Genomic DNA, 18,993 nt, shown 5'->3' on the forward strand with positions numbered 1-18,993 from the left:
ACAGTAATATTTATAACTTTTTCAAGATCCGGAAGTAGCTCATAGTTTAAGAACATACTTTTTGAGTTATTATAATTTCCCTTACTATAGAAGGCTAAAATAAACTTGTGAATCTCTTTTATCCTTCTTAGTCAACATCGTTGCAAGAAATAATTTAACAACTCAAAAATGTCTCCAGCTTTTCTTCTTCCAGGATCTAGGTAGTACATATATTGTTTTATCCATCTATTCTATATCAAAACATGAACTATTAAAAACCTCCAGTACATTTTGTGTATTGTATGATTACAAAGGTCATTTTTAGTAAAGTTTTCCACTTGATTTTTTCTTTTTGTGATTTAAAAACATAAATTATTAAAATGTTTGCCAGTCAACTCAACTTAGGAGTATTAACTTTGATTTGCTGAAAGAAATAGCTATCTAAAGTAATGTATGCATTTTCTGTAATATTTGATTTGAAGTTTAGGATTTTTGGTGGCGGAAAGCAGAAACATTATGCATAACAACCTGCATTTTATGAGTATATCTTTGAAACTCTACTATTTATACTACAGAAATAAATTTATTTTTTCATGTGCATAACAAAGAATGATAATAGTAATGCACCTAGCATAATAGTAGATAAAAATGTATGACTCTGAGTTGAGGGAAATAGGAGTAAGCTTATAGACAAATAAAACTGCTCATGGGCAAAATGCTGTCAGTACTTGTGTTATATGAAGTCTGGAGAAAAGGCAGTTTGGTATAATGGAAAGAGCACTGTTAGGAATAGATGACATGTACTCAAATCCTAGTTTTGCCATTTGCTTTTTGTCTGCTATCTATCAAGCAAGTCATTTCACCCGTCTGAAGACCTTATTTTCCTTATCTGTAAAGTAATAATTGTATCTGAATTATCTCCTGTGTGTTTCCATAGGGATATAATTAAATAATGTAGATGAGAGTCTTTCATCAACTATAAATTGCCATACAAATTTAAATTAGTAATAAAATCATTATGGGAAAATAGCATAAGCATTATGTTTTAAAAGCAAATCTCATGTCATGTATGTTATCATTATCTGGTGGGATTAGAGTAATTTTGTTTTGATCTTAGGTTTTCACTGGGATCTTTACAGCAGAAATGTTTCTGAAAATTATTGCCATGGACCCTTACTATTATTTCCAAGAAGGCTGGAATATCTTTGATGGTTTTATTGTGACGCTTAGCCTCGTAGAACTTGGACTCGCCAATGTGGAAGGATTATCTGTTCTCCGTTCATTTCGATTGGTAAAAAAAAAAAAAAAAAAAAAAAAAAGCACCAAATGCAAAAACCTTTCTAACAGTCAGGGTTCTTGCATAGCAATGTCAGGTTTTCACCACACAACCATTAGCATTGTAAGTTTTTGTGTAACATTTGCATTGTCAGAACTGTTCCTACATGCCAAAAAAATTCTCAATTATTTACAAAAAACCTTATTTTAAAGAACATAATTACATAAAGAGTAATGTATTACTCAGTTGCTATTTTCACTAAGTTTTGCTTCTAGTGCCTACTACCGTTAATACCTAAGAAAATACTTTTAATGAAAATGTATAACCTTTTAATAGTAACTTGAAAATATATACAGCCCTTTGTAGCAGTAGATGAAAATCAGATGTAAAAGATGCATATAGAAACTTTTTCCAAATCTGTCTCTGAAAAATATGCGCCTTGCAAAAGTCAAAGGAGAGAAAGTCTGTATGATTACTAAACATGCCCATTAATTCACACATATATCTTTACAGGTCAGGAAAATATTCATAGAATCATGGGAACTATTCCAATTTTTCAGTGCAGGTGCATGTAGCTACATCAATACCCCTAAGGAGCATTAATGAATAATGAACATTTTTCTCTACTTATATAGGACTCAGTATGATGTTAGTTTGCACACTATTGGCAAATGAATAACTTTCAGCAGAGGTCTTTCAGATTCAGATGTTAATATTATAATGTCTGGCCTTAGAACCACCTTTGTAAAACAAATTAAAAACAGTTGGACTCCAAGTACTCACTAAAAATTCACTATCAAAGGCCTTGGTGGCTCATGCCTATAATCCTAGCACTTTGGGAGGCCGAGGCAGGTGGCTCACTTGAGGTCAGGAGTTCAAGAGCAGCCTGACAAACACAGTGAAATTGTCTCTACTAAAATATGTATGTGTTTATATATATATATATATATATATACACACACTCACACACACTCTATATATGTATACACACATATATACAATGTGTGTGTGTGTGTATGTGTGTGTGTGTAATAGATATTATTAATATAATTAATGAAGTGTGGTGGCATGTGCCTGTAGTCCCAGCTACTCAGGAGGCTGAGGCAGGAGGATCACTTGAACCTGGGAGGCAGAGGTTGCAGTGACAAAAGAAAAAAAAAAAGGAAAGGAAAGAAAAAAAAATTCACTGTCAGAGAAAATTATCTACATGGTTAAAATAGGGAAAAACACAGCTTTTCCTATGGAGTCCAAAAATTAGCCATAGCCTGAGAGGGTTAGGGCAGATCAGATGTTGTAAGATACTGAATTCTAATGACCTTTTCTAGGTAAAGTCAATACATACAATACTTTTAAGGATCATAAAAAATATATATATTTTTTATTTTCCAGCTGCGAGTTTTCAAGTTGGCAAAATCTTGGCCAACATTAAATATGCTAATAAAGATCATCGGCAATTCCGTGGGAGCTCTGGGAAATTTAACCCTTGTGTTGGCCATCATTGTCTTCATTTTTGCTGTGGTCGGCATGCAGCTCTTTGGCAAAAGCTACAAAGATTGTGTCTGCAAGATCGCCAGTGATTGTCAGCTCCCACGCTGGCACATGAACGACTTCTTCCACTCCTTCCTGATTGTGTTCCGCGTGCTGTGTGGGGAGTGGATAGAGACCATGTGGGATTGTATGGAGGTCGCTGGCCAAGCCATGTGCCTTACTGTCTTCATGATGGTCATGGTGATTGGAAACCTAGTGGTATGTACCCACTTAAGATATGTATGTCAGAAATACATTAAGAGCATAATGGAATGGTGACCATTCTGTCTAAAAGAAAAACTATGATTATTAGTTTAAAAGTCCATTACCTTGGATATATTATCGCTTTAACAACACAGCAATATAGCAGTGGCCCTACATTTTTTATACCGAATTCCATTGTGTCAGTCACTTCATTACATTTTTAATGTGAATTACAATAGAGTATCATATTGAAGACCTAAAAGGATGTGCTGGGACAATTTTATAAATTCAGAGCCAAGGAAGATTGAATTCTAAATATGATAGAGAAAGTGCAACATTACCATCCAGACTAGGACTAAAAAATGGTGAAGTTAAGTGTTCATAATGATTGTGCCATTTCTTTCCCCCATTGTAGCATATAATACTCAATCACCTTATGTGATCGAGGGCCTAGCCATCAATCAGATGGACTGTGGCAGATGCACTAGTCAACCTGAGTTTGTCAGTTCTCAAATGGCTAATGATGCCTGAGATTATCCTAATGGAGTAACTGAACAGTCTTTGTCTCTCTTAAATTTGGACTGTTACTGTTTATAGTATAGAAACAGATAAAATATTCCAAAGGTATGTACATTCCTGTGCCAGTCTCAGGGAAATATGAGATATTATTCATAAGCCTCTCTACTTAGTCAACAATGTAGTAGGAAAAATATAATAGGTTAAGAAAACAAGTGTCAATGCCTATGTTAAGCTCCTAATCTTTATTCTGGGTCATAATTGTTATTTTTCAATTAGCATCCAATTTAATATATTTGTTTATCAAAACATTATATAATGCGTTTTAATTCATAATTGGAAACATTAATGATTTTTAAGAATTCTCGCATAGTGCATTTAAAAATCTGTTTTCTTTTACTCATACAATTTTAGAGTTAGGAAAACCTTAGATTAGCTCATTCAATTTCACTTAACAAATGGGATAAGTTGAGAGCAATAAAAATTGTGTCTTTGTCCAAGGATGTGCTATTGAGCCAGTCACAAATTCAGGTCACCCAATTTCTAATCACTATGCTGTGGTGTTTCCTTCTCATCAAGTTTTAGAACTTAGAGTTTCTTCCACACTTAAAAAAAAAATAAGTTATTGTAATCTGCTCTTCTTTACATTGGCATAAAATTATAATCATGTTTTTGTTGTTTTTAAGGTCCTGAATCTCTTTCTGGCCTTGCTTCTGAGCTCGTTTAGTGCAGACAACCTTGCAGCCACTGATGATGATAATGAAATGAACAATCTCCAAATTGCTGTGGATAGGATGCAGAAAGGAGTAGCTTATGTGAAAAGAAAAATATATGAATTTATTCAACAGTCCTTCGTTAGAAAGCAAAAGATTTTAGATGAAATTAAACCACTCGATGATCTAAATAACAAGAAAGACAGTTGTATGTCCAATCATACAACAGAAATTGGGAAAGATCTTGACTATCTTAAAGATGTAAATGGAACTACAAGTGGTATAGGAACTGGCAGCAGTGTTGAAAAGTACATTATTGATGAAAGTGATTACATGTCATTCATAAACAATCCCAGTCTTACTGTGACGGTACCAATTGCTGTAGGAGAGTCTGACTTTGAAAATTTAAACACGGAAGACTTTAGTAGTGAATCAGATCTGGAAGAAAGCAAAGAGGTAAGATTCTATAGGTGTGGGAAGGTATGAATACATATATGTATATACATATACACACGTACAGGTGATCTTCAACTTAATGATGGTTTTACTTATGTTTTTTTTTTACATTATGATAATGCAAAAGCAATACCCATTCAGTAAAAACCATGCTTCAAATTTTGAATTTTGATCTTTTCCCAGGCTAGCAATTTGTGGTACAATATACTGTGGTTATGCTGGGCAGTGGCAACAAGCTGCAGTTCCCAGTCAACCATGTGATTACAAGGGTAAACAACCAATATTTACTGTACACAGTAAATTATATAAGGTATCCAACAGTTTATTATAAATTATTGTTTCCTTTAGATGATTTTTGTCCAATTGTAGGCTGATATAAATGTTCTGAGCCTGTTTATGGCACACTAGGGTGAGCTATAAAGTTTTGTAATTAGGTGTATTAAATTTGTTTTGATGTATAATATTTTCAACTTACAATGAGTTTATTAGGAGATAATCTCATTGTAAACTGGGAACATTTACAATACATGTATTATATTGCCTATATTTATTATTATATATTTTCGATATAGGTATTTTTGACATCATGTAAAATTTTGTTTCACTGAGGAACAAAAGATTTAACTCAAGAAAATCACTGATATATTGAAGGGTAGTATAGTATATGTGTGAGTTTTCTCATCTTTAGTAATGGATATTTGCTAGATGAATGAATAAAGGATCCGACAAATGGATAAACATAATCAGATTTAATCCCTATGACAACCTGAAAAGAAATGAGTTACTACGCTAACTTTTCAGATAAGAAAATTAGCTTAGGGAGCATCAGGTCACATAACTAGTGAGGGGAGTGCCGAGATTTGAACTTAGAGCCCTTGTTCACAAGTTCTCTTTATTATTTGTTGCATCACATTGGCTCATGTACATTGAAGAGAACTTAACAACAAGAAATATTTTTATAGCTCCTCCAACTAAAATTACATTGCCCTGTGCATTAGTCTGCTTGGGCTGCCATAACACTATACCGTAACTGGATGGCTTAAATAACCAAAATTTATTTTCTCACAGCCTAGATACTGGTAAGCCCACATTGAAGATACCAGCAGAGTTAATGTCTAGTGAGGGTTTCCTCCTTGAATTGCAGATGGCCACCTTCTTGCTGCATCCTCACATGGCCTGTCCTCAATGCATGTACATGGAGAGAGAGAGAACTCTGGTGTCTATTCTTCTTCTTATAAGTGCATCAACCATATCAGAATAAAATCCAACCCTTATGGCCTCATTTAACCTTTATCATCACCTCAGAGACCCTGTCTCCAAGTACAGTCATATTGAGGGGTAGAGCTTCAACATATAAATTTTGTGGGAGCAAAATTTAATTGACAGCAACCTACTTTAAAAATATTAAATGTCTAATGGATATGTCAGATAATTAAAAAGAAGTTTAGGACAGGCCGGGCATGGTGGCTCACACCTATAATCCAAGCACATTGGAGGCCAGGAGTTCAAGACCAGCCTGACCAACATGGTGAAACCCCTTAAAAAAAAAAAGTTTAGAACAAAGCACCCTTACTTCCCATTTAGTGTTTGGAAATCTCAAAAACAGCAGGGTGTCCTCCTTTTAGGCTGTATCTTCTAAGTATTTTAAAGGATTGAATACATCAAAGACATTTTATTAGAGATAGAATTCTAATAGATATCACGATGTCCATTGCATTTTGATAGTTTTCCATGGAAGATACCAAAGGTATGTGACATACTTTTGATATATTAAATATGTCCCCTAAAAAATGCTTCAAGTATTTATAATGAGTCTCTGAATAATCTAGGTCATCCTCCACCATTAGGAGTAGGGGGCTAATATTGGAGCTGGAAGCAGCTCCCTTGATCCTATCATGAGAGCTGCTTAGCTAGTTCAGATTTGTGTAATGAGAGAAGGGAAATGAATACAGTGCAGAGATGTAATCATAGATAGATTCTGTCACATTTCCATGTCTGTGGAAGTGGATTAAGAACAAAACAAATAATAGGCTGTTTTTATAAAATATTGTGAACTATTTTACAGAATTTTAAATTTGGATATTATTTCGGTTCAAACTTTATCTGGGTTTTCCTAAGGAATCAGAAGGAGGCCAGTTTTTTGAAAAACTGTTGTCTTTCTATTTATGAAATTGATTCTGAACTTCTGTTAAAATAAATTTAGTAATATTCTAGTCTGGTTTCCTTTGTCTTGAATCTTTAGACCTATGTTTAGCATTTGATGAAGACTGACGGATACTATATGCTAACTGTTATATTAAAAAGGTAAAAGACTATTGTATTACAAAGACCATCCATAACAAATACATTTTCTGTAAAAATTTGACATGATTCATACTCTTACTGTTTTTGCATATTAGGGCTAAAAGAAACACTAACCTTTTTATAAAGTGACTACTGAAGCACTAGAGGCAGTTTTGTTTCTATATACTTTGTGACATTTAATATCTTGGAACATTGCATTAATTGAAATTTTAAATGTTAGGGTAATAGAAACTTTAGAGATAATTTTATGCAGTGTTTCTCAAATTGTGAGTCATGGTTTAGTTGGACTTGAGAAACCCCTTTAATAGGCCAGCAGTTTTTTTTTTTTCACTTTAATGAAATAGTGATCTGCCCACCTTGGCCTCCCAAAATGTTGAGATTATAGGGGTAAGCCATTTCACTTGGCCAATGAGATAGAATAGAATAATGTTAGAGCACATTTCATGTCATAGGGAGAAGTCCTGGTAAATAAAGCTTTTGCCGCCCATGCTGAACTTTAATGTGTTGCTTGTCTAATTAGAATGCACTCACTCGGTTCATGGGCATAGTTTCTGAAGTTCAGGAGTTCTCAAGCTTCAAACACACTGTTTCAGCTTTCTGAAGGTAGTGATAATGAAAACTTCCCAACCCTAGGCAGAACAGATTGCTTTCTTTTTTGGTTCCCAGAGATATAAGGCATAGAGCATAGTAATAAATAATGCATCTTCTTGGCTCATGCATCTTACAAAGTACTACCGTATTTTAGGATAGCTACTTATATGCATGCATGTCTTTTCTTTTATGTGGTGACCTACTTAAACATGTTTGGTACAAAGTAGACACTCAGATCAAACTTTTCCAGCTCATTCAAATCTTCTTAATAAAACCATTTTGAAGGGCTCTCTGAATTGAGCATACTTGAGATTATCATTTTAATTCAAATTATTTTGAACCAAATTTTTCTCTAGATTCAAGATTCACTTGAGTTAGAGTTTATTGTTTTTGTTTTTGTTAGCCATGTTACCTTGTCACTTTACACTAGACTTCTAAGAAAGGAATAATCTCTCGTCTTTCCCACGTGAATTGCTGCTGAAATGCTGTTGTATTTCATCCAGATGAAATTTTTAAATTAAATATTGAAACTTCTATTCATCTCCTAATAATACATCTCAATTTATTTTATTCATTTTTGAATTTGGCTTTCTTTTTATATTCTTTTATAGATTACCATATTGTATAAAATTTCCTGGCACTTTTACTTCACGATTTCTTTCTTCTTTGTCAGAAATAAATCCATTCAATATTGTTTCCCTTCATTGCTTCATCAGTCTCATATTATACTGTGTTCGTCAAAGTAAGGCACAAATTATGAGATACTCTGCTTTTAGAGGAATTAAGCTGACAGCAGATGCCTCAGTAGATGAAGAGTCTTTGTTCTACATTAGGAATGCCGCCTGTAGTATATTCAAGTTATCTCATGATTTTGATTATTTTTGTTTTAGTCTTTATTCTTTTTGCCTATTTTCATTTATTTAGCAGCTACCATATGCCAGGAAGACTAGATAATGGAGTATACTAATAAGCTATAAGGCATGATTGTGTGTGTGTGTGTGTGTGTGTGTGTGTATGTGTGACTTTCAACCTGTAAGTATGAACTTGCATATTGACACGTTACTGATGCAGAAATGTTACATTTCATGGCCTCTATTAGACTAGTTTCATTTGAACATGTTATTGAACATTGGTTTTTAGACCTGTGAGGCCGCAGGTACAATGTTGTTGGTAAATGATTATACTCTGGAGCCAGATGCTACTGGGTTATATAATTTCATTTTAGCCACTTACTGTGTGACTTTACCTATCTAATCATCAGTTTCTTCATCTCAAAAATGTGCATAATGTTACTGACTGTGTTTTGGGGGCAGAGCATCAAACGAGATAATAAATGACAGTGCCTAATATAGAATATTTGATAAGTAATCATTATTATTATTACCAGTTGCATTCCACACTGTTCCAGTAAGTTTTCTTACAAGAATTACTACTAGTAACATATTCCACTATTTGTCTTTTTTGTTTTTTTTTTTGCCTTTTTCCCTCTGTAACAAATTGTTTTATAAGTTTACCTGGGGATGGTAATACATTTTATATTTTCTGCTTATTTTTAATTGTTTTGATTGCATTCTTGATATGGTAAGCTCCTTAAAATATTTAAGAAAATTATTTTTCTAAAGGACATTTCAAACAGGAAATGCAAACATGCAGAAACCTAAATACAGGAAGCCAGAGGGTGTATTTGGAGACAACTAGTAGTTTGGAATTCCTGGGGCATACAATCACAGAAGCTGAGGATGAGATATAGGTAAAGAGTCTCAGTTTCCAGGAAGCAAGAATAGACTGGCATGAAGAGATGTAGTGAGCTGGAAGCTCATATTTATTTTGCCTCTGACAACTATGGTTTACTCACACGTAACTGTCCTCCATTCCAGAAGAAAATTAAGGCTGTTTTTTCTGCACCTTCCTCCTATGTCTCCAAAAGGAAAAAAAAAGGAATAGCATAAGTCACATTTTATAATCTCTTTAAGTTCTAAGGGACTTCAACCTTCAAAAGTACATTCAAGTACTTTGAGGAATTGTTTTTTAAAACCTCAGAAAATTTCTTGACTCATGCAATAGTAGGAATAATGATAAGCTAGAAATATGGATTTCTATCGAACATTAATAATAAAGAATGGTGACTTAGACAGAGCTGGAAGAGCTTTGAGTGCTGGGCAAAACAGCCAAGGCTATGCAAAAAACAGTACAAAGTCTTACCTCCCCAAATAGAAAGTAAATTTATTTTGGTTATGGATAGTATTTTTATAGCACTTTTATCCTCTGAAGCACCTATCACAATGCTGGGTAGATAACAGTTGCCCAACAATTTTTTGAGTTTTGGTTGATTTACATGGATACTGGATTAAGAGCCTATAAGCCTTAACTCGACTATGAGCAAATCGCTAAATCTATATTACTCAGTTTCCTAATTTATTAAATGAGGTATCTGTCCTGTGATGCTTATAGAAATGTTAGGAAGATCTAAAAGCTGTTTGGAAGTTAAAAGTGTTCAAAAATGTAAGGTGATGTCAAGAAAATTACTACTGTAATTCCATTTAAATAAAAAAATTTAAATGAATTGAGTTATTAAAGTTATACCCTTGGGAGTAAAAATGGCACATTACTAAAGTAATTATAAAAGAAATACACTTGTTTGTGATGAATGAGCTCTAGAATAATGAGTAAAAATGTCACTTAGGTCCTTGTAATTCAGGTTATGTTGATAACAGCTATTGTTTAAACATTCACCATGGACAAAGCACTATTGCAGGACATGTATTGTCTCATTCGGTCTTTATGCTCTAAGACACACTGTGATTCCAGCCTTTCAGATGAGAAAAATAAACATATTTTGAACAAAGCAAAACTTGCCAAAGTTACACAAATAGATTTGTCCTGGACTAGAATCTAGGCAGTCTGCTACATAGTCGTGCTCTTAACCACGACGCTAAACCTTCTTAATAGTGTTTGAAAATGTACTTTCTTTCACAAAGTTCTAAAATAAATAATACTATTTGTTGAAGAACTAGGTGCAGGTGTCAACTATAGATTTGATGTTAACTTCCAATCATTGCACACTGGGCACAGGTTAACAGCATAGTCGGCAGTGTTTCGGAGTCCCCCTGCTTCGTCTTGAAAGGTCCTGCTCCTCCAGTACTCACCTGCACTTTAGGCTGATCTCCTTCTGCATCCCACACTGACATGTGCCTGTCTAATTCTACTTACAGAGCACTTAGTCTCCCAGAGGGTGGTAGTTGTGCTTAAGGAGTTTGAGTTTAAAGCTGCTAGAAGAGTCTTTCACATCATTAGGAAGAACTTCCATGATGCGTCATTAGTTTATAAGGTCTTTGAGAACAGGAAAAACACTAACCCTGTCTTCCTTATGTCCACAGCACATACAACATATTTATTAAATGAATGAATAAATAGGTAATGGGCAGTTACTTCTAGATTTCCATTTTTTCTCCCAACTGTATCACCTATATACATATATATTTTAAATTTACTTGCTGCTTTGCTAATATTTTTCCACTGAATACTTTTATCCTTACCTTATATGGGTTAAGGAACATATGATAATCTCCAACCTAAGTATATACTCTCTAAGAGATGGCAGCTACTCTCCATGAATGGTACTATCCATGGAACCCAAGCACCTTCTCCCTTACTTCTAATTGATTACCAGGGACTGCCAAGGCTACCTATCTTTGTCTACATCTCTGCATCTCCATGACCTTTAGCCAGTATCAGACCTCTATCATCTTCCAGTTTTACTGCTACAGCTTCCAAATGGGTATCCACTCACTAGTATAGTCTTGACAAAGCAACAGATGGTCGTTCTAAAATGCAAATCTGGTAAGTTCTCTCCTCTCTAAACTTCCAGGAGTTGCCCGTTGCTCAAAGTATCGAGTCTATACTACTTAACATGGCTACAAGTACCTGCAAAACCTACCATCACTGACCCCGTTAGTCTCCTGGAATAGTACACCTCACACTTCCCCAGCCAGCTGTACTAATCTTTCATTCAATGGAATTCCCTATCCTTTATCAGTTCTCACCTTTATACCTCTTCTCTCTCCCAGGAATACTCTTATTCCATCCTGTTTCACCTGACTCACCTCCACCTACCACATCCTTCTTGTCCCAAATGTCACTTTATTATACCCTGCCCTTCCTAGACTAAGCTAGGTGGTGCTCTTAATATACCCTATACTACTCCTTCATAGTGTGCGGCAATTGCTTCTCTGTATCTTCCATCTGATTGTGAACAGATGAGGGCAGGTACTGAGTCTATTTTATTTTTTAAGTCCTGGTTTTGATGGCTGGCACATTTTTGGTAGTCAAAAAGGTCAAATATCAGTAATTACGCCTATTACAAACAATACAATACTGTGATGAAAATTGTTACCATTTATCAAGTAAGCACACGCCAAACATTTTTCAAGTGTTATTTTGTTCAGTCCTTATAACAAGGATGTCAAGTAAGAATCATTTTGCCCAGCGCAGTGGCTCACACCTATAATCCCAGCACTTTGGGAGGCCGAGATGGGTGGATCACGAGGTCAAGAGATCGAGACCATCCTGGTCAACATGGTGAAACCCCGTCTTTACTAAAAATACAAAAATTAGCTGGGCATGGTGGTGCATGCCTGTAGTCCCAGCTACTCGGGAGGCTGAGGCAGGAGAATTGCCTGAACCCAGGAGGCGGAGGTTGCAGTGAGCCGAGATCGCGCCATTGCGCTCCAGCCTAGGTAACAAGAGAGAAACTCCGTCTCAAAAAAAAAAAAAAAAAATCATTTTACAAATTAGAAACCTAAAGCCTAAGGAGGTTGAGATAATTGGCTGAAGTCCATAAAACCAGTGATTGTGATTCAAACTCAAATTTCTCTGATCCTCAGAACAGTAGTACTTTTAACCTTTTCATTATATAGATATACAGTTTATTTGCAAAGTAGACACATTATGTTGTGATTTAACATTAAAAATCAATGTCAAAATAACATAGAAACGCTGTGCTGGATTTGAAAATTACTCACATAATTTGCATTTTGGTTTCGAGCTTGGAGATTATAAATGCAATTTTTCAGAATTTTTTTGTTTTCTTTACAATTTTTTTTTTTTTTTTTTTTTTTTTTTTTTTTTTTTTTTTTTGAGACGGAGTTTCACTCTTGTTACCCAGGCTGGAGTGCAATGGCGCGATCTCGGCTCACCGCAACCTCCACTCCTGGGTTCAGGCAATTCTCCTGCCTCAGCCTCCTGAGTAGCTGGGATTACAGGCATGCGCCACCATGCCCAGCTAATTTTTTTGTATTTTTAGTAGAGACGGGGTTTCACCATGTTGACCAGGATAGTCTCGATCTCTTGACCTCGTGATCCAGCCACCTCGGCCTCCCAAAGTGCTGGGATTACAGGCTTGAGCCACTGCGCCCGGCTCTTTCCAACCTTTTTACCGTTACCACGATTTTCTATTGACTCAATATTACTGAAATATGTTTCTTTTGTTCCTTTTTATCTAATCATTGATACAGAAATTTATGTTTGACATATCAAAAGCAAAATTCAGAGTAGCATATTAAAGCCATATTCCTCTGCCTTCACTTTTATACGGAGCAAGTGTTTGACTAATGAATAGAAACAATTAAAATTTTATAAATATGAATAATGCACTGAAGATTGTCCTTTCAACATACAGCTTGAGGAAAAAATCAACTGGGAATAATGTGGGAATTATTGAGTGAATATTTGGGTTTACTGTGGGTTTAATATTTGGGTTTAATATTTAGCTGCCCTGTGGAAATGTTGAGTCTCATTACAGTGTCTTTTCCATTGATATTACATTGTTCCTTTGTTGACAGTCTTTAATAGGGATCATTTTAATTTTTAATATGCATACTGTAGAACAGAAATATTTACTAGTGAACATTGTACACAATGAAATATTAATACTAATATTTCTGAGGTTGTAGAGCACCTCATTTAAGCATGACTTAGGAGATATATATGTCATAATTGTAAAACACCCAATACCAGTCCAGCTTTAAAAATAAGTACTTTAGGTAATATTTTTCATTTGTTACATTTAAAAATATGCGTGTGTGTATATACACACATATATACATATACAAATATGTATACATCACATGACCACATATTAAGTATGCTTTTGACCCTTAAATTCCGGATTTATTTATTTATATTACTTACTATAAATTGAATGCCTACTAAACTCTATAAATATGCTCCCTATAACAAATCAAGTCTAAAACTAAAAACATAAATGTTTTAGGATCATCAAGTCAGAGAACAAGAAAGAAAAAAAGCATTTAATCATTTACTGACAGCATTTGTAGAGAGTTTTATTTGGCTTGCTTTGTTTTGCCTCACCCTCAAGGTCAAAATCATTTGCTGTAGTAAAGAACATTTTTAAAGAGCAAGAAATTTGCATAAATCCACTGAGGAAGGAAAATGCTCTTACCATCAGTGTTGTAGTTATTAAGTAGTTATTGAATGCCCTGGTGTACAAGGCAAAGTGGATGCTTCCGAAATAATGTGGTCTCTGCATTCTCTCAGCTCACATATTAAGTCAGCCTGCTAAAAATATATGGATGATACGAGTCAGTATTTAAGTGTATAATTTTGCTATTAAGATACATGTGTGAAATTATGTATATTTTCAAATGAACTAGCCTATTTCAAAATTGGTCAATTTAAGGTTGATTCATGGTTCAATAAATATTAAAATGGATTTTAAGAAATATTCCATTAATCTCATAAACAGTGAGAATCAATTGCTTTATTAGTGAATAGTGAATTTCATAATGAAATTAAATTTCAATCTAAGAACAAAACAGGAAAAATTAATTGGCCTTATTGATTTTTAAATCAATAAAAAACTGAGAATATTTTGGTTTTGCCATTATATTTCTTTAGTATTTTATCTGAAGTCATATTTCATGTGCTAACATAAAGGTGGACTCTTCCCACTCATCTAAAGAGCTTTTCCTTCCCTTTTTGAGTGTTTAGTAATAACAGTGTTATTATTCCAATCAAATAAAGAATTGGACCACTTCATCTTTTATCTTAATCATTAGAAGTTTAAGAATATATTGATACAAATATATTGGTTATGAAGGTTTTAATAGAACGTTTTTAGCCTATGATAAAATATTTTAAAAAATAGATGACAACATTTAGAATTTCAATAATATTAATAGCAAAAGTAATTATATTATGACTATATTATCTAAAAAAAATTTACAGAAAATTCCGATTTTCAAGGATTCATGGGATATTTGTATAAATTAACCATATACTACTAGAACTCAAAGGAAAGCTCAATAAATATAAAATAACTGACATAGAGGGTTATCCAGTCACAACAAAGTTAAGCCTCAAGTAAATAATAAACTGATAGAAAGAATTCCAAGCATTTGAAAATTAAATTTTCTCCTAAACAGATATTGAATAAAAGAATAATAAAATACCTAAATAACTGTTTCAAGAATAAGAGCATTTTATTTCAAAATTTCTGGAAGAAGATTAAGTAGTCATTGAATGTCCTAATATTACCAATATGATTAAGCAAGGATGAAAGAACATAACAAATATCTTTGAGAAATTAGAAGGAACAACAACAAAAAAAGAAGATATACATAAAGAGAAAAAATAGTGGATTATCAATGTAGTAGACAATATAGGTATAACAGGTTGTAGTTCTTAGGAAAAAAAATCAGTAAGACACACAAACTTAGGTATATCAGGCAGGATTCTAAGATGACCTCAACAATACTTGCTTTTGTATAATCCCCACTCCATGAATGTGGTTGGAACCTGTGGATATGATATTACTACGTGATTACATTACATTTATGGCAAAAGAGGAATGATGCTGGGTGGGCCTGACCTAATCAGGTGAAATCCTTAAGAGCAGAGTAATTTCTCCTACTATCACATAGAGGAAGCTGAAAAGATATGCTCTAGCTGGCCTAGGAAAAGCAAACACCCACGTTGTAAACTGCATACAGCAGCCATGTGGCCAGGGATTATGGGTGGCCTCTAGTTGCTGAGAGTGGTCTCTGGCCATAAGCTGGCAAAAAAGTAGGAAGCCCAGTCTTATAATTATGAGAAGTGAACTCTGCCAACGACAGTAAACTTGGAAGAAGATCCTGAGACCTAGAAGAGAACTGCATTTCCAGCCAACACCTTGACATCATCCCAGTGAGACCCTGTGAGACCCAATGAGAGAATCCAGCTAGGTAGTGCCAGACTTCTGACCTATAGAAACTGTTAGATGGTGAATGTAAGTTGTTTTAAGATGCCTGGTGCATGGCCATTTGTTACACAGACATGGAAAACTAATACATTTGGCAAATAATACTTGTTAAGAAAACTCAAATGATTTTATACGTATAAAGAGTAATTGTATTGTAATAAGAACACAACAGTCCAATAGAAACATAGGCAAAAGATCAGGTGTAGTGGCTCACTCCTGTAGTCCCAGCACTTTAGGAGGCCAAAGTGGGTGAATTGCTTGAACCCAGGAGTTGAAGATCAGCCTGAGCATCAGACACCGTCTCTACAAAAAAATACAAAAATTAGCCGGGTGTGGTGGCATATACATGTTCATGCCAGGATCTACTTTTCCTTACAATTGGATAAAGCACTTATGTGCAAAGAAGCAATCGTTTATGTGTGGCACTTACATGAAGATGAATTGCTAAGCAACTTTTTGTTCTGCTCGTTACTGACAACCTATACTGATGAAGAGCAAATTTTTATGCTAAGAATCTATTATTTTGTGTGTCTTGATACAGACTAGAAAACCATGTGGGGATCAGATCTAGCAGATAACAATTGCATATTCAGAAAGGTAGATTTGCTATTATAATTCTTTGTACCTGAATGCCTCTCCACACAAATTTATTCACAGGAAATAATATGCTTTCTAGTTCTTAATTTTGGTGAAAATTGTTAAACTTCTCAAATCTCATTCTCTGTTACATGAAGAATGGGTGTCTTACACATGATTGCTTTTCTACAGTGAAGAACAATGGGTGATGACATGTTGTTCACATCGTTTCTATAAAATATATAATGAATTTTATCATGGTCCTGATTGTACCAATCAATATCATTTTTAACATAAGAAGGCATTTATTGAAGTGACAATCTCAGCCTAGGCCTATTACTTTATGGCCAAATGGTGAATCTGTATAATATTGAGAATAAGACATAAGGATTTTTTCAGAAGACCATGTGATAATATGAGCAGTTTGATTAAGAATGTGAATCATGGCTGCCATTAGGTGATTGTCAGAGGAAGAAACCAATGACTTATTCCTGGGGATGAGCACATTTATAGCAAACAACTCTAAACACCTTAATCATGAATCGTAGTAACATGAGTGAAACAACAGGTAGTATTTGCACAAAGGTAACACATTGTTAAAAAAAATACATAAAGTCAAACATTAAAATGCAGAATAACCTCACGACATTATTTCCTTCTAAGGTAAGGTTTCTCTTTCTTTCCTGCTCCTTTTCCTTTACTCTCCTGTTCCTTTTTCCTTCCTCCTCCTCCCTCTTCTTCCCTTCCCTCTGTCCCCTGCTTCTCTAATCCACAGGGCATTGTTTTGCTCAGTACATGTTGCTGATGGTCTTTTGGAACATCATAACTTAGTAATCTCATGTCATGCTTACATTGTAAATTATGGTAAGGAGTTAACATAGACAATGATTTTCTTATTTCTTCCTCTTACTCAATCTCTTTTTCTCTAAAGAACAAAACCTCTACCTCAAGAAGAATACAGAATAAATTTATCATAATAATCCTTTCTTGGCAGGCCACTTATTACCAGAATTAAAGGACTTCACTTTCTATGTCTATCTCACTTACAGAAACTGAATGAAAGCAGCAGCTCGTCAGAAGGTAGCACTGTGGACATTGGCGCACCTGCAGAAGAACAGCCTGTAGTGGAACCTGAAGAAACCCTGGAACCTGAAGCCTGTTTCACTGAAGGTAAAGAAAAGAATCCTAACGTTAATCTTTCATTTGTAGAGTGCAGCTTGTTTAGCTGCTGGTCACCAAAAATAAGTCACATATAATAAAGAGGCACTTTGTAATAGACATATTTCGGTTACCTGCTAATATGCTGACAGACATAAAAACTTAAAATCTAATGTGCTTTCATTATATCTGCCCAGTATGTGGAAGAGATTATGAACATGGAGGAAAAATATTTTAATGTGATCAAAACTTCTCACTTATATTTTTAATTAATTGGTAATTTCACAAACTTTCTGTTAAAACTAAATGGATTGCTAGTGCTAAATTGTATTTTTTAATGAAAATATCAGTTTCCAGTGATTGTTGGATAAAATGGGGAATAAATCCTGCCCTTGAAGCTCAATGCCTAAATAGTCACTAGTTGAGCCTGGTACAATAAGGGCAATAGATAGAAGAGATATGTTAGGGGTTTTTTTGTAGCTAATACTTCCTGTGGTCTGATTTCCTTGGGAATTTGAGGTTTGGAAATATGCATACTTTATATTTGATGCTATTTTTTCATAGATCTAGTACCTCTTCAGGCTTCTTCTATTCCCTATACAAATCATGCAATGTCCTTTTAAAAACTACCTTCATCTGACCATGTTGGAAGAGCTGCTCATTCTCCTGAACAGCTGTAACAAATATATTCATTTAATATACCTGATAACTTAAGTGTTAGCCTATGAAAACTATTCTCTTTCTCTTTTTGAACTGTTACGTTGCTTTACTGTCTTCTTTCTCTTCCTTTCCTCCATTCCTTCATTCCTTGGTTTTTTCTTTCATCCTTCTCTTCTTCCTCCTTTTCATTTCCATATAGCTTTCCTTCTTTTTTTTTTTTTTTTTTTTGTCTTGGAGTAGGGCTCCTGTATTTATATCCTTGTTTTTTTTTGTTAGTTTGTTTGTTTTTTGTTTTGTTTAGTTTTTTTTTTTTTTTTTTTTTTTGGAAACCAACATTTTTTGTTAAGGTTCTTGGGATTAAAGTACATGTTCTGTACCTTTTTTTGTGTGTGTGTACCTAAGTGCCTTTGTGCTTTCAGTGGTACTCAGAAGTACCTGTTGATTTCATTCTGATGTTAGATTAAGTGAAAGTAATGTCTGAGAAAGGCAATGACAAATCAAAGCCAAATCATACAAATAACATTTTAGTGGACTAAATTAATTTTGCAAATTATGTAAGCCCTTCTAGGCACATCACAAAAAACCCTAAACAGTAACAAAGGCAGTATTGTTGGAAGAGATCTACATTACTACTCCACATCCTTTGTAAAAGGGATTTTTTTCTGCTTATCATTATTAACGTCCAATTTAAAGTTCTTTTCTAGAGTGACTTCAGCAGAGTACACAGGATGATGTGGTACAAGGCAAAGCTACTTCACATTTATCTGTAATTTACA

The 18,993-nt window shown here is 34.4% G+C and overlaps 1 protein-coding gene across 7 annotated transcripts in view; it reads left to right on the forward strand.

The window, feature by feature from the left end:
• Positions 1-18,993, forward strand: part of SCN1A (sodium voltage-gated channel alpha subunit 1) — a 131,648-nt gene that overhangs the window by 86,441 nt on the left and 26,214 nt on the right. For all 7 annotated transcript variants that reach the window (XM_074399550.1, XM_074399553.1, XM_074399551.1 and 4 more), the window contains exons 15-18: positions 1,097-1,270; positions 2,645-3,001; positions 4,189-4,671; positions 17,449-17,569. In XM_074399550.1, the coding sequence (XP_074255651.1) occupies positions 1,097-1,270; positions 2,645-3,001; positions 4,189-4,671; positions 17,449-17,569 (1,135 nt within the window). The remainder of the gene's footprint in view (positions 1-1,096; positions 1,271-2,644; positions 3,002-4,188; positions 4,672-17,448; positions 17,570-18,993) is intronic.

This window comes from Saimiri boliviensis, chromosome 5, assembly GCF_048565385.1.
Source record: "Saimiri boliviensis isolate mSaiBol1 chromosome 5, mSaiBol1.pri, whole genome shotgun sequence".
Classification (NCBI taxonomy): Eukaryota; Metazoa; Chordata; class Mammalia; order Primates; family Cebidae; genus Saimiri; species Saimiri boliviensis.